Source organism: Mustela putorius, unplaced genomic scaffold (assembly GCF_011764305.1).
Source record: "Mustela putorius furo isolate JIRA1106 unplaced genomic scaffold, ASM1176430v1.1 tig00003845_pilon_pilon_pilon, whole genome shotgun sequence".
Taxonomy (NCBI): Eukaryota; Metazoa; Chordata; class Mammalia; order Carnivora; family Mustelidae; genus Mustela; species Mustela putorius.
In genome coordinates this window covers 91,743,811-91,765,793 of record NW_025421998.1, presented here as the reverse complement: position 1 = coordinate 91,765,793, position 21,983 = coordinate 91,743,811, and the positions used below count along the sequence as shown (strand labels likewise).

The 21,983-nt window shown below is 41.5% G+C and overlaps 1 protein-coding gene across 1 annotated transcript in view; it reads left to right on the top strand.

Moving 5' to 3' along the window:
* Positions 1 to 3,879: 3,879 nt before the first annotated feature.
* SVOPL (SVOP like) overlaps positions 3,880 to 21,983 on the top strand; it is a 71,150-nt gene continuing 53,046 nt past the window's right edge. Inside the window, exons 1-6 of the mRNA XM_004741684.3 lie at positions 3,880 to 4,056; positions 4,238 to 4,329; positions 7,168 to 7,266; positions 15,759 to 15,830; positions 17,408 to 17,532; positions 20,645 to 20,708. Of these exons, the coding sequence (XP_004741741.2) occupies positions 3,975 to 4,056; positions 4,238 to 4,329; positions 7,168 to 7,266; positions 15,759 to 15,830; positions 17,408 to 17,532; positions 20,645 to 20,708 (534 nt within the window). The 5' untranslated portion in view covers positions 3,880 to 3,974. The remainder of the gene's footprint in view (positions 4,057 to 4,237; positions 4,330 to 7,167; positions 7,267 to 15,758; positions 15,831 to 17,407; positions 17,533 to 20,644; positions 20,709 to 21,983) is intronic.

The window sequence follows — 21,983 nt, the reverse complement described above, 5'->3', positions numbered from 1 at the left end:
ATTTATGATCCATAGAACTACATACTCAGGTTAAAACAGAAGAACTAAAACTTGCTCTGCTCAATAGTAAATGATACATTTCCTGGTTTTTTTTTTTTTTTTTTTTTTTTTTTTGCCACTCACTACCAAAAGGAGAACTGCTGGAGGTTGTTTTATTACTCTTCTAAACGTAAGGCTTGATGATTGTTAAAATTGTAAACATGTTTTGATTGCTAGGAGATGTTGTAAAACTTGACTGTAGGAGAGATTAAATGTTGATTAAAGATAGAGGATTGAGTTTATTGTTAAGCATTTTATTTGTAACTGAACTCAAAATGAACTTACTGGGATTGAAAAACTTATTTTCCCACCCAACTAAATGGTGTTACTCTCTAAGACTCTAAATGGCCAGACTCACTTTTGGTTAAGTTTGCTGTCGTCATTTGCATTACTACTTTTTAGGGGGGGAAAAAAGATATAATTTACATGCAATGAAATTTACCATTTTTAAAGAATGTAATCTGGGGACTCTTAGTATAATTTAGTATAATTTCAGGTTGTACAATCCTCACCATTATCAAATTCTCACAAATGGTATTGTTTTCAAATTTTGATGAAGTTAAATATGTTACTAGTTCATCTTCCTATCTTGAAATGGGAAAGTCATAACCAAGATTTTTTTAAAAGATTTATTTATTTACTTTAGAGAGAAGGAGCACGTGTGGGGAAAAGGGCAGAAGGAGAGGGAGAGAGAGAATCTCCAGCAGACTCCCCATTGAACAGGGAGCCTGACACGGGGCTTGATCTCAAGGACCCTAAGATCAGGACCTGAGCAGAAATCGAGTCAGATGCTTAACTGACCGAGCCACCCAGGCACCACTGTCATAGCCAATTTTTAATGTGTCTAGAAGTCCTTTTTATAATCAAAAGTAAATTTATAATCAAAATAATCTGTTAATTTTTTCATTTAAAAAGTTACCAGATAAACAACACCTCTCCAAGGGGTGTTTGGACAATGTCTGGAAAGGGAGTGGTGGTTCTAGAGCAGTCTGTCGTCGTGATTTTCAGGCTCTCAGATGGGCTGAGAGGCCAATTATTTTTCACTTTTTCCACTCTGGGAAAATAACAGCTTTTTGTACTTTTCATGTTCTCCCTTGGGAAGGAGGATTTCATGGACTTACTTCTGAGCATTATTGACCTATCTCTCATCTGGGAATATTTGTGCCTCTGTGACAGTGTTTTAAGAAAACAAATAATATCAACATTATGGAAGAGTTGTTTTGATGTGTATCTTTTGTGTCCCCAACTAGAATAAAAACTCCTTAGGGCAGAGAACATGTCAGACGTTCCTTCCAAGTCTTCACAGGAGCCCACACAATACAAGATACAGAGCTGGCCCTTAGCAAACATTAATGACCTTGACATGCTGCTACAGACTGGTTTGGGGCTATCTCTATATTCTGGGAATAAAATGCCTCTGTTTGAGTTCTGATTCTGCTATTTACTAGTGGTCTGAAATTGGAAAAGTTATTTTAAAATCTCAGAACCTCGCTTTTTGAACTACCAATTTTGAAAAATGTTACACATCTTCAAAAGCAGATGGTAAAATGAATCCCAAATGCACCCATCATTCTCAATAATTTTCAACATATGGCCATTCCTTATTCTATATATGCCCATCTATTTCTTATGCATCATATTCCACACTACCATTGATTTCTTTTAAAAATTTTATTTATTTGTCCATTTGAGGAGGGGTGTGAGGAGAAGCAGAGGGAGGGGGAGAGAAAGAATCTTCAGGAGACCCCCCACTGAGCATGGGGGGTGGGGCTGCAGGGCTGCAACCCACAACACTGAGATCATGACCTGAGCCAAAATCAAGAGTCAGACACTCAACTGACTGAGGCATCCAGACGCCCTCCCGTTGAATTATTTTAAAACGAATCCCAGACATCATTTCATCTCTTAAGTATTTTAGTATATATCTCTACTATGGAAGGATTGTTTTTTTTCTGCTGTAGTCATATCATGGTCACACCTACTGATGTCATCAGACATCTCTTACTATCATTAAACTTTTGCACTTGTTTACATTTTCCTGACTTTCCTCTCATCTCTTTTTCTTCTCATTTCCTTGGCTGTTGTTGTTTTACAGTTGGTTTATTTGAATGGGGATCCAAATAAGATCAACTCATTTATTTGGTTGATTGGTCTCTTTTTCTTTCAACTGGAAGTTCCTTTTCCTCTTTTCATCTTGCCGTTTATTCATTGAAGACGTTGGGTCATTTATCTTATACAACTTCCCACATTGTGGTTTTTTTCTTATTGCAGCCACATGGTACGGTTTAATGAGTTTCTTCGTCATCTCCTGTATAAATTGGTAGAGCTAGAGGACCAGATTCTGCTTGAACTTAAATCTCAAGAGAATGCATCACAGGTGATATATACTCCCGTTCTTATTGCTGCTCATCAGGACCACATGACATCTGATGGTCTCTCTTTTGGTGGCATAAGATTTGCCAATGTCTACAAGTATTATCAGTCTTACCCAGCTCTTATCCATTTCTTCATCAGCCTTCCACCTAGGAGTTTATCAGCCATTGGTAATCATTGCCTAGATCCATTATTTCATCAGGTTGTGAAGTCATGATAATTTAATTCCATTCTTCCTTTTTTTTCCCTGCATGTATTAGCTGAAATAAAAAACAAACAAACAAACAATTTTCTTTCCCAACTGTTTGGTTACCCTAAAGTACAAAGAGTTTGTGTGAGAAAGACAAGATATTTACTAGTTTCCAGAATAAAGAGTTGGTTTCTTAGTATTCTCCAAAGATGATCAGTGAGATTTTCGTTTCAGTGTTGCTATGAACAATGGGTTTTGATATCTTTGATGTGTTTCAATTCTTACAGTCATTATTCTTGATGCTTACATGGTCCCCATCTTTGATGGATGGGAGCCTTTTCAAGTTGAATCTTGTAATCTTTTGTCACAACCCCAGAGGTGTTTGATATCTTCCTTTGCTATCTGGTATGACAAGATGTTCCAGGCTCAATTTACACATTTCCTGTCCCAGATCCAAAATTAGCCATTTATTTAAGGCACTGGGGTTTCTTTTAATGGGAAATAGGAAAGAAAACAATCTGGGCTCTGTGAGTGCTCATTAGTCCTTTTTTCCCCAGACTCTTCCAGTGGATAATCTTAGGATACGCATATATGAAGTACATAGTGAATTCATAGTGATATTTCCAATTCAAAGTTAGGATTTTAAGATTTTTATATAACTTCTCTGATTTTATTATCTTTTTCCTCTTATATCCAAAAGCTTGATTCCTAACCATATTAATACAATTGCTACTTGCTTTATCCTACAGTATGTACTAGCATCAAAATAATGATACCAATATTAATACTAAAAATCTAATTACTGAGAATAGATTATGATTTCTATTCATCCCGCTAGGGGTGTAGACTTAAATGACCATGTCTTCAAGTCATTTGGAAAAAAACTTCTTCACTAAGTTGATACTCAGATTTCTTCATTTTATTTTGCTTTCGATTTCTTGAGTTAAGAATCCTTCTTCAGGCTAAATGCATGAAGGGGAAGGGAGCCAATAAAAAGAAGTGCTCCTGGGTTTCTGTCAGGTGAAATGAAAATGTTACATAGAAACACACTATAAACCTCATGATCCACAGGAACATGTGATTATTTGTCTGTAGCAAAGGCCATCTTCACTCCCAGTTAGAGGATGCTATTGGCCAAGTGGTCCAGAACTCACCTGGCCCATGACAAAGGGTTGATTACTGGTCACTGGAACCCCATTGTCTCATTGGCCATTTGACCTCTCCATGTCTCATGTTCCTTATATATAAGAATACTGACCTCACAGACTTTCTGTGAAGATGAAAGGAAGATGAGCACTCTTTTATATATTTTTTTCTTCCTTCTCCTACTTTTATTAGGGAAGCCGTGTGAGGAATTGGGACCATTTAGAAGATGGTGACCAAACAAACCGAGCCGGTCACCGTCATTAGCCTCCGGAAGTTGAGCCTGGAGACCCCAGAGTCCCAGCCAAAAGGTAAGATGACCACAGATGTCTCGGACCCTCTAGCTGCTGCTTAATTCCCTCCTGTGTTTACTAATTTTTACAATGATGAATTGGTTTCCCAACATCTTCCTCCTCATTTTTAGTGAGAAATCATCCGCATATATTCCCTTCCCACAGAGGCATTTCCTCTCACTCTGCCCTTCCTTGTTAGAGTCAAAGACCTTCACCGTGGAAGATGCCGTGGAGACCATTGGATTTGGACGTTTCCACATTGCCCTCTTTCTGATCATGGGCAGCACGGGGGTGAGTTCTCTTTGGAGATCATTTGACTCTCTAAATCAAATTCATCATTGGATATGTAGAGTCTTCCACTGACCTCCAGCTCTGGGCTGTCCATTCAGGGAGGGGAGTGAAAGGGAGTGAAAGTGAATTAACCCCTGTGAGGGGGGTTAATTCAAAAATAATTTTCATCTACCTTTGCCAGGTGTTTGGTTATGAGCAAATACATATCTGTGTCTTTATGTTCTGGGAATTCAATATTCATTAAAAAAAAAAAAACGGTTTAAATCTCTGCCTTCTCTGGGAAGGGGGGAGAAAACTAGTATCATTCTAAGTAAAATTAAACACCTGGTCCTCAAATATTTTGTGCATAAGAATTGCACGGGACACATGTTGTCATTACAGATTTCCAGAACCTTTAGGAGGCACCTATGAGGGTTTGCTATCTACCACCAGCTATTTTGAGAAAAGAAGAGTGATAGCTCAATCCCAGGGCTTTGACCAACAGTGGGTCTATCCCAAGAGACCACTACTGCTTCCTCCTTTTATTGTAGGTGCAGTGAGAATATGTTAGGAATATGATATTGATAATGAGACAGAAGGCAAAATCTGAGAAAAGTGGTCAACATGACAATGATTTAAGGCGGGACATAAAGATAGCCAATAGGACACAATTGAGTAAATAATAGAGAGCCTTGACCCTCACCCTCAGCTAAATAGTATGAGACAAAGAGTGATGTGAGCTGGAGGGACCACTTGGCAAGTTCTGATGCAGTGCTCCAAAGCCTTGTGCTCTCTGGAGGTAGTCCAGTAAAGGAGAGAAAAGCAAGATGCGTCCTGGTCCTGCTTTTATAATAATCAACAGTTCAATTTAGAACATTTCTTCATCTAGGAAGTAATGTCTTACCTAGTCTCCAAAATGTTAAGATTCTATATTTCAAGGGGCAAGTGGGTGTAATTGGGGATTGGGGAGGGTTTTATCAGAACTTTCCTCTACTTTCAACCAGAACATCTTCACTTCTGTTTTACATATTTGGTTTCCAGTTTGGTTTCGTTACGTGGTCCCCTTCACTTAAACACTGTTCAATTCTCTGCATCTTTTACCTTCAGATATGTTGGGAACCCTGTCTTTTCTTCCTTTATAGTCCTCTTGCAAGAGAAAAGAATATGTAGAATTTTTTTTTTGTTTACCTTCCCAAATTAACCAAATCACCTTATACAAAGGGAGTGTAACTTTATTAGTTATGATCTGTATTAGAAAGATGGTGCTGCTGTACCCCCTTTCCAAAGGGTAGGTATCAACTGTATAGGCAACTCCTGATGTCCATCTCCAGACCCACATCCGTGGAGACTGTATGTCTATTCCACATTTATACTTGATGTTCTTGTGAAATATCTTCTGGTCTTTTTCAAGTGTTTTATAAGCTGCTTCACTTCTTCCCAACCCATTAGGTAGGAAGGGTTATTTACCAGACCTCCTCCTCCTCCCTGCCTCTACCTACCCCCAGAACTATTTAATTGGGTATGGTAACCAAATCCCTCCCCTGGCTTTAGGGTGGTCTGCATTGGATGGATGTTCTCATCAGAATAGGTGTGTTGACAGTGAGGGACATGGCTCCTTCTGGCCATGGTCTGTTAAGGTTCTTGGTTAGGGGCAGTCAGAACAATAGTTGGGTTTTGGGGCCTCACGTGACCAAGGTGTATGTAATAACAGCACAGCAGCAAAGCAGCCTCAGTCTGTGACCAGGCATCCTGAATCCTAATGTTCTCTGAGGGCTCTAAAATCTTATACACTGCTGCTCCTCTGTGTCCTTCTCCCCTTAAGTTATTATATCAGAGTGGGGCAAAGTCTTATCCCTTACTGGCTTATTTCCTCCTAAGACCACTTAAAGGAGTAGAGTCCTGGTTAATATTGACCCAACCGCTCTATATTACTGACACATCCTTCTGATGTCACACTGTCCCTTATTTATTATACTTTTTGGGCTAAAGCATACTAGCTATCTATATTCTAAACATGACTAAAGTACTTTCCAAGAGGAGACAAGGCTTTGTGACACCTTTCCAATTCCCAAATAGTAGCTAACACCACTATACTTTTTTCATCCCAGACCTTTGAATTATAAATCTATACATAGTACTATAATATGTAACCCATACAAATATCAGTTATTTTCTAGCATCTACTTCTTCCTTTCCCTGGGAGATAAACTAAAGCTACAATGGGTTGTAAGATAGGGTAGAGGATGATATCCAAACTTCCTATTGAAAGAAATATTTAGTAGCACAGCTTACACTAGGTCTGCCAAATAGACCTTGTTTCCTGGTGATGAACTCATTGTTTTGTACTTGCCTGTTTCCTCTCTTCTAGTTTTCATGAAGCTTGCCTTCCAGCTCAGCTTCTTGAGATCAGAGACTATTTCACAAATCCCAATTGCAAAGGCTCTGCCCTAAGACCTTGACAGTGATGAGTATGAAGCAACAGAGCCAGGTTGATGGCGATGCTGGTGGTTAGTCATGTCACCCACTGCCTAAGTGACTCTCCCAACATAAACAAACACATAATACTGTCATAGAGCTATAGGGCAAATGCATGGGTCAGCAACATCGCAAAAAAATAGATGTCATACATCTGTAGGAATCCTCTCAAATTATTCAAACCACGAACACTGCATCCATGAAACCCAAAGTTCTACTACACTTCTTTACCCAACTAGCAATGTTGAATGGGTACACTATAGGTTCTCCCTCAGTGGAGGAGGGGAAGGAGGAGATTAGGATTAAAAGGATGATGGCAGGCACACATGGGAAGAACTGATGAGAGACCAGCACTAAGACACAGTGTTTCCCACTTTCTTTAAGGTTGTCGAGGCCATGGAGATCATGTTGATAGCAGTTGTGTCTCCTGTCATCCGCTGTGAATGGCAGCTGGAGAACTGGCAGGTGGCATTAGTGACTACGGTGAGTGCTTGCTTCCGGTGTTTTGAATGAACCAACTGAAAACCCAGGGCTCCGGCTCTCCTTTCCCCATCCCACAGGGCTAAGAGCCAAAGGTGACCTCGCTTTTTGGGTGGTTGCTTCCAAAGCTCATGGGCTTTGAAGGCCGAAACTACTATTTGTGGTCTTTCTCTCATTTATCTCTTTTCCTGTAGAGAGCATGACCTTGAACTGCTTATTTTCTAGCCCCCAGCAAGAGGCTAGAAGAGACAAATGCAAATCAGAGAGAGTAGACCTTAAGTCTTGGGATTAGTTATGGTTCGAGTCTGACTGCAAATTAGTGGGACCATAGTGACTTATGCAATCACTGAATCGTGCTCACAGAATGCATTCAACTTTTCTCAAAGATGGTTATGAGTAACCTTATGAAGTGTACACCAAGTTTTGCTACAGAGTGGAATTAAGGATCTTCTACAACATTCTTTTGAAAGGTGTTTATTAAGTACCAGTGAATGACCAGCAGGCTGTGTGTGCATGCTTGTGTTGGCGGGAGTATAGTAACTCCATGTTGCGTGAATAGGAAGTCGGGAAGAGGGAACAATGGGAGACAGGTGGGGATCAGAAGCAATTTGGAGTCCGTGCATGGACTCCATTCTGGAGACCACTGTAGGCCCCTGCCCCCCAACTTCGGTCAGCACGTGCAAGCCCACCATGCAACATATAGTTGTTTCAGATCTACATGACAGTTTCTCCAAATTATTCATTCATGTAACAAAGATCAATTTCACTTAGGCACACCATTGACTACATAGTCATTATGTATTTCTCATTAAATGGTTATTAAAATACACTCCCTATCATGCGGAGCTTTGGTAAATCTTTATTTATTTATTTATTTTTTAATCTTAAAAGAGACTCTTCTTACCTAAAAATGTTGGAGGCTACACTATGGGTGTCAGGGAGCCATTAAGGGGCTTTAAAGAGGGACATGGTCAGCTTTCCAAGTGCCCTGGGGAGATGAGATTGGAAGGTAGATATGTTAGCAGTCATAAAGTGGGAGGGCGTATGGTGGGGAAGGAGTGTGTTTTGGAAGCATTTAAGAGGTCACATCAGCCAAGGAGGTGAGAGAAACACAAGCTGAGGAGTGGAGAATTGATTTACTTGGAGATTGAAGCTGGTTTTCATGAAGGCAGAATTTAACAGAGAGAACTACGATGAACCAGGTGCCAACATCCTCACTGAGATGGGGGTGTTGGGAGGCAGGTAGGCAGAGAAGGCTGGAGGAGGCAGTGAGTTGGTGGAGGCCTTGAAAGAGGGTAAAGCTTTAAAAGAGAGAGTTACGGTCTGAAACTAGCCATAGAGAATGCTGGAAGTTTTCCCCAGACCCCTAGCCTTCTGGGGGTTATGGGCAGAGAGGAAAGGGTGTCCCCACCTCTCACTCTCTGCCTTAAGCAAACTTAACCTGGGAATTCTCGTCTGTGTTGGGAACCAGGAACCTCCTCTTCCCATAAGGAACTGATGAGTTCTCCTCTCAGATAATGTATATGATCTGCCTGGTTGTGTTTCTGTCTGTGTCAAGGAGGCCAGGAAATGTGGAGCCTGGTTTTGGACTCAGTCCCAGCAGCAAACATACAGCCTGCTTATTTTCTGACATCCATTTCTCTCTCTAAAATTCCTTTATTAATTTTGTTGCCCTTATTCCTTTTTTAAAAACGTTCTAACACTTTTAGAAGAGGGAAGAGGTATAAATAAAAATAGCTAAAGACCTTCCCTGGGCTGGTAATTAAGTGACTCAGCTATTTTCCATTTTTTTCTATCTCTAAAATGCAGTTGCAATTTGGAAAGCATTCCTTGTCCATTGTGTATGTGGAGAATGACTGCTGTAACATTCCGTGTAATTATAATGGCACCAAACCCCAGTGGGCCTGGGGATGTGCACGTCCCTATTCCTGAGGATGTCGGGACATCCAGCTGTGGTGTTTGCATCTGTCACTCCCATAAACTATATTATCATATGGTATACTTTCTGTATTTACAACTGAAATTTATTGGTTGCGTTTATGTTGTTTCTTGGTGGCATCTGAGGCTCTTTGATGCTACCAGTAACGTGACTTCCTTGTCAGGTGAGTCATGGCTCAGGAGACTTTTTTCTAGGGAATTCAAGTCACCCCAGATGTGCCTATTTCTTGTTCTGAGTTCCTGGCTGCCTGCCATCCTTTAGTGTCTGTCATCCTGGCTGTGAAGCCCATCTGGCTTTGGCACCTGTGCCCGGGACTCACCGACCACAGCTCTGCCACCAGGAGGGGCTCAGATTGATTCAGCCAAGAAGCCATATTTTGACCAACTCCCACTGACCAGGCTCCCCATTCCCCAGCCCCAGTGCCACTTGCCACTTGCCACCTTCAGGACAAACTGGTCTGAGTGGTTCTTAACATTGATGACTGTGTATGAACTACAGTCCCTCACGTTCTGTGACTGAGAGCACTGAAGAAACCAAACTTCGTGTGGTGCAGAAAACAGAAATAGAAGAGTAATTTTTATGTTACAAATAAGTACCTGCAGGAAAAGCAGACCCTCCAAAGGTGGGGGGGAGAGACACAGAGAGAAGGTGGGGGTGGTGGTGGAGAAAGTTTATGTCTTCACTCTGTGTGATTCTCCAAACAAGAATAGCATTCATAAGCTTTGGGGTTCACACAGGCATTCAGTCAAGGTTTGTGCTCCAAAACAGGCTTGAAAATAAACAACTCAGCCTTCGGAAAGTCATGTCTTTACACTGAATGGACAGAAAACCAGAAAGAATAAAAACATCTGCCAATTATGGGCAAGAACAGGGTAAACTTTAAATTTGATCTTATTTGACTCTTTGCTTCACTTTTATTAATCATTTAATTACGCTTAATCCAGGTGTAATTAGGTCCATTAACCCAACATAGCATCTCAATACACGGAAGTATTTTAAATCCAAAGAGCCACTTTCCTTCCTGCCCTGGGCAGTCTGTGATTGCTTCTTTTTATTCAAGTCAGGTCAAAAAGAAAAAAAAATTAGTTTACTTCTTCCTTCTTGGAGGGAGTTTGATAAGTCCATAATAAAAATTGCTTCAGTTCAGGGGTACCCACATTTTGAGATTCACCAACTCATATGGTTTTGTTTTGTTTTGTTTTGTTTTCATTTCATTTTATTTTATTTCTTTTCAGTGTTCCAGAAATTGCTGTTTATGTACCACACCCAGTGCTCCATGCAATACATGCCCTCCATAATACCCACCACTGGGCTCACCCAACCACCACCCTCCAAAACCCTCTGAGAAACCCTCTGTTTCTCAGAGTCCACAGTCCCCCATGCTTCGTCTCCCTCTCTGATATCCCCCAACTCACTTCTCTCCATCTCCCAACGTCCTTGTGTTATTCCTTATGCTCCACAAATAAGTGTAACCATATGATAATTGACTCTCTCTGCTTGACTTATTTCACTCAGCATAAACTCTTCCAGTCCTGTCCATGCTGATATAAAAGTTGGGTATTCATCCGTTCTGATGGAGAGTACAATACTCTATTGTATATATGCACCATATCTTCTTTTTCCTTTTTTTTTTTTAAATAAATATTTTATTTATTTATTTGACAGAGAGGGAGAGATCACAAGTAGGCAGAGAGGCAGGCAGAGAGAGAGGGAAGCAGGCTCCCTGCTGAGCAGAGAGCCCGAAGAGGGGCTCGATCCCAGGACCCTGGGATCATGACCTGAGCCAAAGGCAGAGGCTTTAACCCACTGAGCCACCCACGCGCCCCTGGACCATATCTTCTTTATCCATTCATCTGTTGAGGGCATCTTTGTTCTTTCCATAGTTTGGCGACTGTGGCCTTTGCTGCTATGAACATTGGGGTACAGATGGCCCTTCTTTTCACTACATCAGTATCTTTGGGGTAAATACCCAGTAGTGCAATTGCAGGGTCATAGGGTAGCTCTATTTTTAATTTCTTAAGGAATCTCCACACTGTTTTCCAAAGTAGCTGCGCCAACTTGCATTCCTACCAATAGTGTAAGAGGGTTCCCCTTTCTCCACATCCTCTCCAACACATGTTGTTTACTGTATGGGTCACAAGTCAGGGCCAGCTGATACCAAAAGACTGAGATATTCCCTGCATATTCTCAGACCACACTGCTTTGAAATTGGAACTCAACCACAAGAAAAAGTCTGGAAGGAATTCAAACACTTGGAAGCTAAAGACCACCTTGCTTAAGAATGTTTAGATAAATGAGGAAATCAAAGAAGAACTTAAACAATTCATTAGGACCAATGGACCAATTTTAGGTCCAAAACCCATGGAATACAGCAAGGCAATCCTAAAGGGGAAATACATAGCCATTCAAGCCTCCCTCAAAAAAATGGAAAAATCCAGAATACACCAGCTCTCTTTATACCTTAAAGAATTGGAGAATCAATAACAAATTAAGCCAACCCCCCACACAAGAAGGGAAATAATCAAGATTAGAGCAGAGATCAATGAGATAGAAACTAGAGATACAGTAGGATACATCAACAAAACTAGAAGCTGGGTTTTTGAAAGAATCAATAAGATCGATAAAACTTTGGCCAAACTAACCCAAAAGAAAAGAGAGAGGACCCAAATTAATAAAATTATGAATGAAAAGGGAGAGACCATAACTAACACCAAGGAAATAGAAAGAATCATCAGAAAATATTGTCAACAGTTATATGCCAATAAGTTAAGCAACCTAGAAGAAATGGATGCCTTCCTGGAAACCTATAAACTTCCAAAACTGAATCAGGAAGAAATTGACAACCTGAATAGACCAACATCTAGTGATGAGATTGAAGCAGTGATCAAAAACCTCCCCAAAAACAAGAGCCCAGGACCTGACAGATCCCCTGCAGTATTCTGTCAAATATTCAAAGAAGAAATAATACCTATTCTCCTGAAGCTGTTTCAAAAATAGAAAACAAAAGGAAAACTTCCAGACTCTTTTTATGAAGCCAGCACTACCCTGATCCCCAAACCAGGCAAAGACTCCACGAAAAAGGAGAATTTCAGACCAATATCCCTGATGAATATGGATACCAAGATTCTCAACAAGATCCTAGCTAATAGGATCCAACAGTGTGTTAAAAAGATTATCCACTGGGGCGCCTGGGTGGCTCAGTTGTTAAGCGTCTGCCTTCAGGTCGGGTTATGATCCTGGGGTCCTGGGATGGAACTCCCTGCTCAGCGGGCTCCCTGCTCAGCGGGAAGCCTGCTTCTCCCTCCCCCACTTCCCCTGCTGTGTTCCCTCTCTTGCTGTGTCTCTCTCTGTCAAATAAATAAAATCTTAAAAAAAAAAAAAAAGATTATCCACCATGACCAGGTGGGATTTATCCATGGGATGCAAGTGTGGTTTAACATTTGCAAATCCATCAATGTAATAGAACAAATCAATAAGAGAAGAGAGAAGAACCACATGGTCCTCTCAATTGATGCAGAGAAAGCATTGGACAAGATACAGCATCCGTTCCTGATTAAAATGATTCTAAGTATAGGGATAGAGGGAATATTCCTCAACTTCATAAAATCCATCTATGAAAAACCCACAGTGAATATCATTCTCAATGGGGAAAAGCTGACAGCCTTACCTTTGAGTTCAGTAACACGACAAGGATGCCCACTCTCATCACTCTTGTTCAACATAGTACTGGAAGTCCTAGCAACAGCAATCAGACAACAAAAAGAAAAAAGGTACTCAAATTGGCAAAGAAGAAGTCAAACTCTCTCTCTTCGCAGATGACATGATACTTTATATGGAAAACCCAAAAGACTTCACCCCCAAACTACTAGAACTCATACAGCAGTTCAGTAACATGGCAGGATACAGAATCAATGTTCAGAAATCAGTTGCTTTCTTATACACTAACAATGAAAATATAGAAATGGAAATGAGAGAATTGATTCCATTTACTATAGCACCAAGAACCATAAGATACCTGGGAATAAACCTAACCAAAGAGGTAAAGGATCTGTACTCGAGGAACTACAGAACACTCATGAAAGAAATTGAGGAAGACACAAAAGGATGGAAGACCATTCATTCCATGCTTATGGATCAGAAGAAGAAACATTGTTAAAATGTCTGTACTGCCTAGAGCAATCGATACTTTCAATGCCATCCTGATCAAGATTCCATTGGCATTTTTCAAAGAGCTAGAACAAACAATCCTAAAATTTGTATGGAACCAGAAGAGATCCTGAATTGCTAAGGAAATGTTGAAAAAGCAAAACTGGGGGCATCACATTGCCTGATTTTAAGCTTTACTACAAAGCTGTGATCACCAAGACAGCATGGTATTGGCACAAAAACAGACACATAGACCAGTGGAACAGAGTAGAGAGCCCAGATACAGACCCTCGACTCTATGGTCAAATCATCTTTGACAAAGCAGGAAAAAATATCCAGTGGAAAAAAGACAGTCTCTTCAATAAATGGTGCTGGGAAAATTGGACAGCTGTGTATAGAAAAATGAAACTCAACCATTTTCTTACACCATACACAAAGATAAGCTCGAAATGGTTAAAAGCACTCAATGTGAGGCAGGAATCTATCAAAATCCTAGAGGAGAACACAGGCAGTAACCTCTTTGACATCGGCCACAGCAACTTCTTTCAAGACATGTCTCCAAAGGCAAAGGAAACAAAAATGAAAATGAACTTTTGGGACTTCATCAAGATCAAAAGCTTCTGCAAGCAAAGGAAGCAGTCAACAAAACAAAGAGGCAACCCATGGAATGGGAGAAGATATTCACAAATGACACTACAGACAAAGGGCTGATGTCCAAGATCTATAAAGAACTCATCAAACTCAACACACACAAAACAGATAATCATGTCAAAAAATGGGCAGAAGACATGAAACAGATACTTATCCAAAGAAGACATACAAATGGCTAACAGACACATGAAAAAATGTTCATCATCATTAACCATCAGGAAATTTAAATCAAAACCCACACTGATATGATTTTTAAAGTTTTTTGAAAGACTTTTATTTATTCATTTGAAAGAGAACACAAGTGAGGGGCGGGGGTGGAGGGGCTGAGGGAGAAGCAGACTCCCTGTGGAACAAGGAGCCTAATGCGGGACTCAATCCCAGGACCCTGGGATCATGATCTGAGTGGAAGGCGGAAGGTGGACACTTAATCCACTGAGCCATCCAGGTGCCCTGAAATGATTTTTTTTTAATTGAGTGGCTGACATAGGTTTTACATAAAAAAAATATATATATATGATATATATATATATATATATATATATGATAATTAAGGCCATTAGAAGACAAGAAAGAGGTAAAAAATCTTGCCATTGACTACCATCATCTCTCAAAGGGGGGGGGGCGTGTTCATATCAACAATCAGAAAATTATTCCAGAATAACAAGAGCTCTTAGTATTTAATAAATTTAGATTTATTCAAAACATATCACATTAACCTTATTTTTACTGTTTTTCTCAGCACTGATTAGATTTCATGATCAGTCAGCATCTGTCCCAAGACCAGCATTTAGAAAGCACTGGCTTCTTTCCCCCTCCCCTTCTATCCTGGAAAGCACAGTGCAGAAGAAAAGCATGGCTTTGTTGTTCAAGAATAGACGTGATGGGTTTTTTTTTTCTTTTCTTTTTCTTATGGTTCTCTGTGGAAGAAATACGTTTGAGTCTTCCTTATGAAGTGTAAGGAAGGGGGAAAAAAAGAGAAAGCAAAGCAGGCAGCAGAGAGAACCAGTTCTCTTATTGAAATAGTCTTAGAAATGCAAGCTAACATCTTTCCTTTGATTACCCTAGAGTCAATCAGTCGGAGATCTTACTAGAAAGGAAAGCAAGTGAAGCTTGGAACTACTTGAAAGAAAAAAATAAGTAGCCCGAAGGCACAGACAGCAGATCACAGCTCAGACTGAGTTAAAATGCTGGTATCATACACAGGTTCTTGAATTTTATCAGCGTAGGATAATCCATTGTGAGAACAAGGTTGGAAAAGAAACGGATTTATATTAGTTTTGAAGAGTGTTTCTGTATGGATGATTGGTTTGGGTGTTTATTTAAAGTTTATGTTTACCTGTAAAAACATAAAGGAAAATTGCTTCTAGAAGTGGGATAAGGCAGGTCATGAATGAATAGAGCTTTTTTTTAAAAAAAATTATTCTTAAAATGGAAATGCACAACTATACATCCAAGTAGAACGAGACCAGGGCCACCATCTTGGATCAGAGGGAAAACAGCTTCCTGTTCCTCCAATCCCTGTTTCTACTGGGGGGTAGCGTCTCTGGGTGTGGGGCGGGCATCGATGGGAAACATCAGCCTCTGAATCCCAGACTGTGGGAAAGGGAGGTGGGAGAGCTTTGTGAAAAGCCGCTCTCCAGCTTCCGCCCCTTTCCCCTTCCCAGTCGACTTTTCATGAAGATGAATGAATGGGAAATGCAGCTCATCAGTGTATTCTAGGACTGCCTACAGGATAATGTTTTTCTCACTCCATCTCCAGATGGTGTTTTTTGGCTACATGGTGTTCAGCATCCTCTTTGGCCTCCTGGCTGACAGATATGGCCGCTGGAAGGTAGGTTGGCCTTGAAGAATGATGTGGGATTTTCTTTCATGATGATGTCACCACTGGTTCTCTTTAGTGGACGTTTCTCTGTCTGTTACAGACAGAATGGGTGGAAATGTCCTTCTCTGACACCATATGCCCCAATGCCAGGCTTGTCTTTGTGCTTTCTTGTCTTTTCCTGGCGTATCCTTCCTCCTACCTGGTCCCTGTTGTCCAGGAATGGAACTGATGGGTGTGCACAGTTAGAAAATCTTAGAATGTAGAGACTGACACATAGAAACAGAGGCAGCTTCACATTAGTTAACTTTGGTATAGCTTTGAAACTCAGCCGCTTGCTCAAGGTCACGTACCTACTAAGATTAAACAGTAAGATCGAAACCTATGTCTTCTGATTAGAAGCCTAGGTCTCGCTCTTTTTTTTTTTTTCCACTTGTCTCGTTTCTGGTAGGGAAGACCTCCTTAAGCATAAGCACAAGGGGACAAGCCCCAAGGGAAAATAATTACAGCTTTGGCTTTATGTTTTGAAGTACATGAAGTAAATATCATAGACATTCATAAATTTCATACTGAAAACACAAGTATGTCAAAAAATGTACAAAGCACAAGAAGACATTTTTACATAAAAATAAAAATGGTCAACATTTCTTGAAAAACATTTGATTGTGGGAGCAATTGAAAGGAAAATATTAGAAGGTATGAATTTGGGGGTATCAAATCCATAAGGATTTGTTCTCTCTTTGGAGAAGGCTACAAGGGTAGAGACAGCTTCATATTGTATTGGTCCAGTTTTTCTGACCATCAGTTTGGCAGGACGAATCAAGAACCTGGGGAACACCCATTCTCCTAGTCTGATCTCTTTCATACCAGAAATCTAGCCCGATTAGAGCATCAGAGAACCACAGAGATTACGTACATTGCCATAGCTAACTGCCACCATGAGAAAACCTCATCATTCAGCCACAGGGGAAGGGCTTATGCATAATATTACCCGCACTACAGTACCACTGGAATATTTTATAGCCACGAAAAATATATTTTCCCTTTTGACCAAGGAAAATAGGATAAAATAAAAATTAAAAAAAAATAAAATAGGATAAAAGTATGTTAACAAGTCTTTTCTGGGGTAGGGAAATCAAGCAAGATAGAAATATTTTTGTTTTTCTCTTTTTCTTCCATATTCTCTTCTGTGAATTTGTATTAGTTTTATAATTAGGGGAAAAACAAATACCTTAAATTTTCTCCTCATCCGCATCCCAACACAACACTTTCCTGTGCTCCTAATGAGGGCAGGTTTTTTCATCCTGATTTACAAGTTTGGGCAGCTGATTTACAAGTTCGGGTGGATGCAGTGGGGCAGTGTGGAAGAACGGTTGCAATTTGGGATGTCTGGGCTTTCAGGCAGCACAGCGGTGTGGACTGTGTTATTTGATGATGGTGAGAGATCGGTGAGCTCCCTGTAGAATTAGCTCCTCTGAGAAGCAAACCTCCGGATGGAAATTAAAAATCGCCTTTAGAAGGTAAATGGTCTCCCATTAGTTTCTTCCAGAGAGGCAAGGGTCACTAATACGTCTCCTTGGTTGCTTTAGATTTTGCTCATCTCGTTCCTGTGGGGAGCCTACTTCTCCTTGCTGACGTCTTTCTCTCCGTCTTACATCTGGTTTGTCTTCCTGCGGACGATGGTGGGCTGTGGCGTGTCTGGCCATGCACAAGGGTAAAGACCTCACCGAGAGGAGGCTTGAGAGAGGAATGCGTTATACCCCCAGATACTTACACAGACGTGGGGGGTTGGTTCACGGGCCAAGAGCACCAACGAGCTGTAAATGCATAAGACTTGACTTCTGCTAATTATTTTTTAGCTTTTTTTTTTTTTTTTTTTATTTTTCTTGAAGGGATGGCAGCTAATTCCACTAGGAGCTATTTGCTGATCAAAATGACCTGAGGCTAATGATACATCATATGTTAATAAAAAATTTAAAAACTCAAAAACCCACACAAAACAAAACAAAACAAAATGATGTTTTGTGGTGAGGCTAGCAGAGGGCACTAGAGGTGAATGCGTTAAAATTTTTTTGTCCCTAAGGTTGATCTTTATTTTGTTAGACTAAATGCCAAGCAAAAGTGCCCTAGGAGGTGGGTAACACGGTCTTTTCATTGCTTGAGAATGTGTTGGAAGAGTTGTTTGACCAGAACCACCTGTAACATTGAGGAATAACCATATCATTAATTTATTTGTTTTTAAAGATTTTATTTATTTATTTGAGAGAGAGAGAGAGAGAGAGCAAGCATGAGCAGGGGGAGGGGTGGAGGACGAGGGAGAAACAGAGTCCCCACTGAGGACAGAGCCCTGGGCGGGACTTGATCCCATGACTGTGAGGTTATGACCTTGAACCGGGTAAGCCACCCAGTTGCCCAAGGAGTAGCCATTTTAAAATGCCATTGCCCTGGGACGCCTGGGTGGCTCAGTTGGTTAAGCAGCTGCCTTCGGCTCAGGTCATGACCCCAGGGTCCTGGGATCGAGTCCCACATCGGGCTCCTTGCTCAGCAGGGAGCCTGCTTCTCCCTCTGCCTCTGCCTGTGCTCGCTTTCTCCCTTTCTCTCTGATAAATAAATAAAAATCTTTAAAAAAAAAAAAAAAAAAATAAAATGCCATTGCCCTGTGACGGAGGACTGTGTCTAAGCCCATTTGCAAAGCAGGGGGAGGTCACTGAGAGAGATGGCGGCTGCAGGTCCTTCTCTGCCCTAGGATAAGTGCACAATGTGTCGTGCCTGGAGAGGTGTCCGCTGAATGGTCAGCAGCTCCGGAGCCTCCTTTAGATTCACAGAGCCCTCAGCCGACTCTCTCCTGGGTGCCGTGGAGCCGTTTACCCTTAGGATGTATTAGGAGATATCAAAGCACCCAATCATTACCTTAATGTGTTGCGGAAAGACTGTCCCTCCCCGGGGCATAAATTAAGCCTGCTCTGAGCTTTGGAGCCCTACAGGAGTAGAAGTTAGCTTGACATTTACAACAACCCTCAGGAACCAGCCCGATAAATATGTTAAGAAAGCCCAAACCCTGGCTAATAATTGCAACAGGGAAGAGTAATTAGAAAACGGAAGGGAGTAGGAGTCTATTTATTTGTCTATTCACAAAATTAACGAGAAGCCTGTGCTTCGACTGCCTCCATTCGCTCTGGGCATCGATTCTCTTCCTTCCAGGTGTATTTTAATTTCCCAAGTATATATATATATATATATATTTTTTTTTTTTTTAAGATTTTATTTATTTATTTGACAGAGAAAGATCACAAGTAGGCATAGAGGCAGGCAGAGAGAGAGAGAGAGGAGGAAGCAGGCTCCCTGCTGGGCAGAGAGCCCGATGCGGGACTCGATCCCAGGACCCTGAGATCATGACCTGAGCCGAAGGCAGCGGCTTAACCCACTGAGCCACCCAGGGGCCCCCCAAGTATATTTTAGAAAGGGTTTGGCAAAAACACTTTTCACTTTTGGGGGTGGAGGGAGGGAATGATATCTCTTAAATGGTGGAAGATTGAAAAGAACTTTGAGAAGAAGCGTGTAAACAGAAGGGCAATTGCAAGTTTCTTATTCTCTTATGTGGATTTTAGCTGTTCACAAACATACAGCAAAACACAATTGTTTAGGAAAAACTTCTGTTTTCCTCTACACATTCACACTCAGTACTTGTGACAAAGCTTCACTTTTTTTTTTTTTCTTAAGAGAGAGAAAGCGCGCGCCAGCAGGGGGGTTGGGAGGAGACAGAGGGAGTGGGAGAACTTTAAGTAGGTTCTACTTGGAGCCCCGTGTGAGGTTCCATCTGATATCCCTGGGCTCATGACCTGAGCTGAAATCAAGAGTCGGGCACTTAACCGACTGAGCCACCCAGGCGACCCGATAGATCTTCACTCCGGACACTAAATGTGCGGGTTATTTACACACCAGCCAATTCTCTAACACCAGCTGGTTGTTCTACAGATTAGTTCAATTCTTCCTAACAGGAGTTTGCTCAGACCCCTCCCCTACCCTCAGGTTTAGGCTCAGTCCCAAGAGGCTACTGCCCACCTCAGACCCCAATCACAAGCAGCAGGTCCCCAGCTTATCCACACCTTCTATCTGACTTGTTACAAATGCAAGTTACCCCAGATCCTTCTGTGGACTCAATGAATGGCCAGAGCAGCTCCCAGGACCCAGGCAAACAGTCTACCTATGACTGCAGCTGTAGTTCAAAGGAGATTTTAGAGGAAACAGGTGAATGGCCCGATGAAGAGAGATACACAGGGCAGGCTCTGGAAGGGTCCTGAGAACAAGAGCTACTGTTTCTATGGAGTCTGTGGCCCACCACCCTCCCAGCACACAGATGGGCTTGCCAGCCTGGAAGCTCGCCAAACCTTGTATGTTCGAGCTTTCTATGGAGGCCTCTTCATGGAGGCATGAGACATGGAGGCATCAAATCATTATCCAATCCCTCTCCTCTCTCCAGGGGTTGGAGGACAGGGTTGGACATTCCAAGATTCTAATCATGGTTTGGTCTTTTAAGATGAGGCCCCATCTAGGCACTCACCAAAAGCCATCTCCTGAGAATAAAGGATGCTCCTTTGGACCAGGAAGCCCAAGGATTCTAGGTGTTCTATGTCAGACACTGGGGTCAAAGACCAAATATCAGCAGGAACCAGGAGCTGAGAGGAGTATATACATATATTTATTTCACAGTGATGAAGTCTATGTTTTTTCATTTTTTATCTCTGTGACAAGAAAAGTTATGATTTTTCAAGTCATTTTCTTTGATAAAAACACAATTATTCTGTTCCCCCTCCCTTCCTGTTTAGGCTAATCATAAAGACTGAATTTTTGCCTACAAAATACCGAGGCTACATGCTCCCGTTGTCTCAGGTAAGATAAAACAGGAATTCTACGTGGGCTTCTGATCCTAGAGGATGTGATGCCCTTGGTTTTGCTTCTGGCTGGTTGTCTGTTGGGTTAGCACTCTATCTTGGTGTTAACTAAAGAGCACTGGGAAGGCTGGATGCCAGGGGTCCCATTTCAAGAGGCTAGGACTTTTGTCACCCAACAGTAGCATTTAGAACACAGTAGCCTCTTCCAGGAAACATTCCGGTGGCCGGTCTCAGTGGAATGATGGAAGCTTAGGCATGCATCTGGAATGGACTTACTCTTCCCCCCCTGAGTCTTCAGGAGGGGGACATACCTACTAGCCTCTTTAGGGCAGCCTATCTCCCCTCTAGGATTTCTATGGTCTTCGGGGCCACAACTGGCCCATGACTGTGGGGACATGCCCTAAGTGCCTTGTTCAGCTGAATCATTTATCCAGGAGATTGGAATGTTCCCAAGACTGCCGCAGGCCCTGCTGGTCTCCGAGGAGAGGTTTGGCATCGGAAGCTATGTCAATCAATCTAGGAGTCCTTGATGTCTGATGTCATCAGTGTCCAAAAGCCCTGATTTCAGGGGCCCACCAAAAAGAAAGCTCTTCTCACTGAAATATATATTTAGCAATAAATAAAGCAGTAGGAGAATACTTTTAAGATTTATTTTAAAATTTTCCAATACTCCATGAAGGCAACAAAAAATGACAAAGAACATAACAAACGCTGTTTGTTACTCTTTGCATTTCTCCTGTTTTTTTGATCGTTGTTAAGATAGACAGATGCAGACACATTTAATACTTAGCATTGGAGCTTATCCTTCTTTTTGCACCAATTTGCATTTGTGTTATTTTATTTTTTTATTATGTTCTGCTAGCCACCATATAGTACATCATTAGTTTTTTTTTTTTTTTTTAAGACTTTATTTATTCACTTGACAGAGAGAGATCACAAGTAGGCAGAGAGGAAGGCTGAGAGAGAGGGGGAAGCAGGCCCCGTGCTCGACACGGGGCTTGATCCCAGTCAGGACCCCGAGACCACGACCCGAGCCAAAAGCAAAGGCTTTAACTCACTGGGCCACCCAGGTGCCCCTCATTAGTTTTTGATGTAGTGTTGAAGATTCATTAGTTGCATATAACACCCAGTGCTCATCACAACACGTGCCCTCCATCATCCGACTGAATTATTCCTCTCCCCTCCAAAACCCTCAGTTTGTTTCCTGGAGTCCATAGTCTCTCATGGTTCGTCTTCCTCTCTGATTCCGCCCCCGCTTCGGTTTTCCCTCCCT